Source organism: Aplysia californica, unplaced genomic scaffold (genome assembly GCF_000002075.1).
Source record: "Aplysia californica isolate F4 #8 unplaced genomic scaffold, AplCal3.0 scaffold00044, whole genome shotgun sequence".
NCBI lineage: Eukaryota > Metazoa > Mollusca > Gastropoda > Aplysiida > Aplysiidae > Aplysia > Aplysia californica.
The window spans coordinates 614,651-618,242 of NW_004797314.1; the positions used below are offsets into that span (position 1 = coordinate 614,651).

At 40.1% G+C, this 3,592-nt stretch overlaps 1 protein-coding gene across 1 annotated transcript in view; it reads left to right on the forward strand.

The window, feature by feature from the left end:
• LOC106011034 overlaps positions 1-3,129 on the forward strand; it is a 249,731-nt gene extending 246,602 nt beyond the window's left edge. Inside the window, exon 8 of the mRNA XM_035968178.1 lies at positions 2,872-3,129. Coding sequence (XP_035824071.1) covers positions 2,872-3,129 — 258 coding nt within the window. The remainder of the gene's footprint in view (positions 1-2,871) is intronic.
• The last annotated feature ends 463 nt before the right edge of the window (positions 3,130-3,592 follow it).

The window sequence follows — 3,592 nt, forward strand, 5'->3', positions numbered from 1 at the left end:
GTGTGTGTGTGTGTGTGTGTGTCTGTTTGTGTATGTGTGTGTACGTGTGTGTGAGAGAGTGTGGACACATTATGTGTGCGTGGTTATAATATATTCCTCACTTTCATATCAGTATTTATTGTTTTATGTTTAAAAATATTAAAGTCAAAATTGCAGTTTTCAAGTCCCCACAGGTAGATCAAAACTCACTAAGAATCTTCTCAGCCTTTTTCACTGGCCTTATGAAGGAATTTGAATTCAGTCTTAAATAAGGGGGGAAATATTATGGCTCTGATTAAGTCTCTTAAACAAACGTCTTATCTATCTTTTAAAAAAATTATGTAGATAGAAATGTCTTAGCAAAGAAGGAATTCACTTCCTTGTTTTCTCAATAGGCAAAAAAGGGGGGCACTATTCGTCTGTAGCCAAAAAAAAACCTTTAGCAACCTGAAGCTTGCCTTCCCTTTTTTATTTTTTTATTTCTTTTGCGAGGGGAACCTCCCACCTCACTCCCCCCCCCCCTTCCCAAATCCCTCCCCTCTCCCCCACCTCTCCCCTCTGTGAGTGGCCCAGAGGAAGAGGGAAACTTGACTGCCAACATCTGCCATGATAAATATTGAATTTACGTCTGATCTGTAAAGTCAACACATATTTGCCTCAATTTATAGCCGGTGCTGGAATTGTTGACTACCAAAATGGATCAATAGAAATCTCTCGCAGTCTAGACAACCGTTTTCTTTCTTCTGTTTAAAAAGTTTTTCTCCTTCCGTTCTTTTTTGCCCACCCGTCGACAAAGATCCGGTTTTACACGCGGCGCGGTGCAGGGGCGATAAATCAATTAAAGGGATTTGACTCAGGATTGTGATTTTTCTACCCCGAGTGTCTGCCCTTGGTTCAGACAGAACTTGCGTGAGGTCCTCTGTAAAGCCCGCACAAAGTCCGCCCGTCTCTCTTACTGTGATTTATATTGACTTTGATACTTAATCTCGTAACACTAATTAGAAAGGGGAAAGTGTCGGTTAGGGATTTGGGGAAAAAAAGTTGTAGGAAGGGAGAGTTGGATGTGGAGTGGGATATGGAGTGGGATATGTGGAGTGAGGGAGGAAGGGGTGTGGGGTTGTGGAGGGCAGCTGGCTCCGCGCCAAAAGGGTATATCTGCTTTATATTATGATAGTCATTGCATAAATAATCTAGATCTATTCTGTGTTCATATTGTACACGGGGCTTCTTGTTGTTTTTTTTGCACGCATTTTCTTCTTTTTTTTCTTCTTTTTTTTTGGTTATGTTTTTGTTTATTCGAATTTTGTCTATTTCGTTTTTCGCGAATGTTTTGAATTTTCAAATACGCAGTTGTTGTTGTTGCTTTTGTTGTTGTTGTTGTTGCTGTTGTTGTTGTTGTTGTTGTTGTTGTTGCTGTCGTCGTCGTTCTAATTTCGAAAATTGGGAATAAAGTAGCACTCGAAAAAACAGTAATTAAAGTTTGTCCTCTTGTTCGCTATAAATCACAGACCTTTCCAATGTATTGGCTTTACAAGCATTTCCGCGCTCGGCTTGCAATTACTGCTACGCTTCTTTTACTAACCAATGTTTCACTTCTCAGTGGAATCTGTGTTATCACAGTTTTAGGTGTTACTTGATTTAAGATTGCTTTTTTAAAACTTTTTTTTTATATCCTTAGATTTGCTGTTGGTATGTTTGTTTGTTTGTTTGTTTGTTTGTTTTGTTTGTTTGTTTGTTTTAGGAATTTGTAATGCTTTGCTCCGTTTGAAGGAAACAGGAAAAAAATACAGAACACAGTCGTGGAAAATTTAGATTCTAAAACCGATATTTTATGAGAAGTAAGAGTGCGAATTGTTGGAAAGAAATCCTTCTGCCAAAGCAGTCTATTAAAAAATTCACAGCTACATAATTGAACCTTGGACTTCTAGGAGATTTGGTTGGGGGGGGGGGGGTCGGAGTCTCTTTATATCACTGGTGTAGAAAGGCTAATTTCTCATTTTTGAATGGGAGTACAAAGCCATGCTAAAATGCATTTGATAACAGATTACGGATATTGCTGCGTTGCCTAAAACAGATACGTTCTGGTAATATTTCCCCGTTTAGTAATTCCTCTAGTGAGTAAGACCGAAGACTATCTTACAATTTAATTGGAAGTCTGAGGAATAAATCAGACCCCCGGATGATCTCTAGCTAAACAACGAACTAATGAACCAGATGCAATCACAAAACTCTATAAATACAGATACATTTGTATTTTCGTCATATTTACGAGATGACGCCATCCAACAACTTTAGATAGTACTTTATTGATAAATATTTTTTTTCCAACTCTGTGGCGAAGTTTTTAAAACATTGCCTATCGTAATTCATGCTAAACCGCTCAAATGAAGGGCAGTCAATCAGGGCAGTATTTTAAAAGAAACTATTATTTTATGACACAATTTTCTAAAGCTTCGAAATCTACTGCCCGTGTCCACCCTGTGGTCTCTGTTTTAAGGTATGGCTGCTCCAAGTATAAAAGTCACCATCTTAGGGTATTCATTGTCTTTCATTCTTAAGGATAAGGTAAATAGGCAAACAAAGACAGTTCGGGTGGCAGCAGGTTGAATATCGTTCTGAATTTAAGCAGTTCAAAGATTTTTGACAGTCCAAAGGGACTGCATTCATACTTTCCACATCACGAAAAGTGTTTTAAGGGGAAGTAAATTTAAGAACGTAACTCCAAATTCGCAATGTTAACTCGCACAGTATTCCTTACATGGGATTCAAAGAGCATACATGAATAACCAAAGAGCAAAGTCACGCTTATGGGAAAGAATACACGCGAATTAAAGACCAAAAGAAAGTGCCATTTTTGTTTTTCTCAAAATTGCTTCCAATTGTCTCCCCCAGCAACTCCTGTGCCTGCTCCTACAAGCCCTGGCGTGTGTGGCCATGACCCCTGCGTACCACGCGGCCTTGAGCGAGGCGGATGTCGCCGACATGCTGATGCAGCTGCTACTGCCTTCCGATGAGTGGTACTATACCAACCACAGCACCAAGTACGCCAAGTACGTGAAATACCATGCCGCGAGGATCCTCGTCTACATGGGCCTTTTCCACAAGCTCGGCGGACGTGTGGACATTTTTGATAGGCGTCGTAAGTGTTGATTATGTTTTGGTAAAGTTTACTTCAGCGCCCCCCCCCCCCCATACTCTTAATAAACGTTGCAGTCATTTTTCATCATCATCACCATCATCATCATCATTGCCTTTCTCACCCTGGAGCAGGATATTTGCCACGAACAAACACTTCCACCTTTCCCTATCCTGGTCTAGCGGCTTGATATTATATATTCCATGTCTTCCCACTTTCCATGACTTCATGGCTACCCCAATATTGGCCCGCAGAGAGAGACCACAGATGTACGTACTTGGTTAAGTAAGCTCCAAATGGAGAGCTGAAGTTCCCATATTTTTTTCTGACAATTCGGGCAAGTCTCTCTTTATTTCAACATATTATTGTGCAAGGACAGGATTTTATTTTCGGTTTGTAATGCTTTTTACCTTTTGGTTGGCTGCTTTAGATTTGATGAGTATGTTTGCAGTAGGGTATGGGGGATTTGGGGGTGGG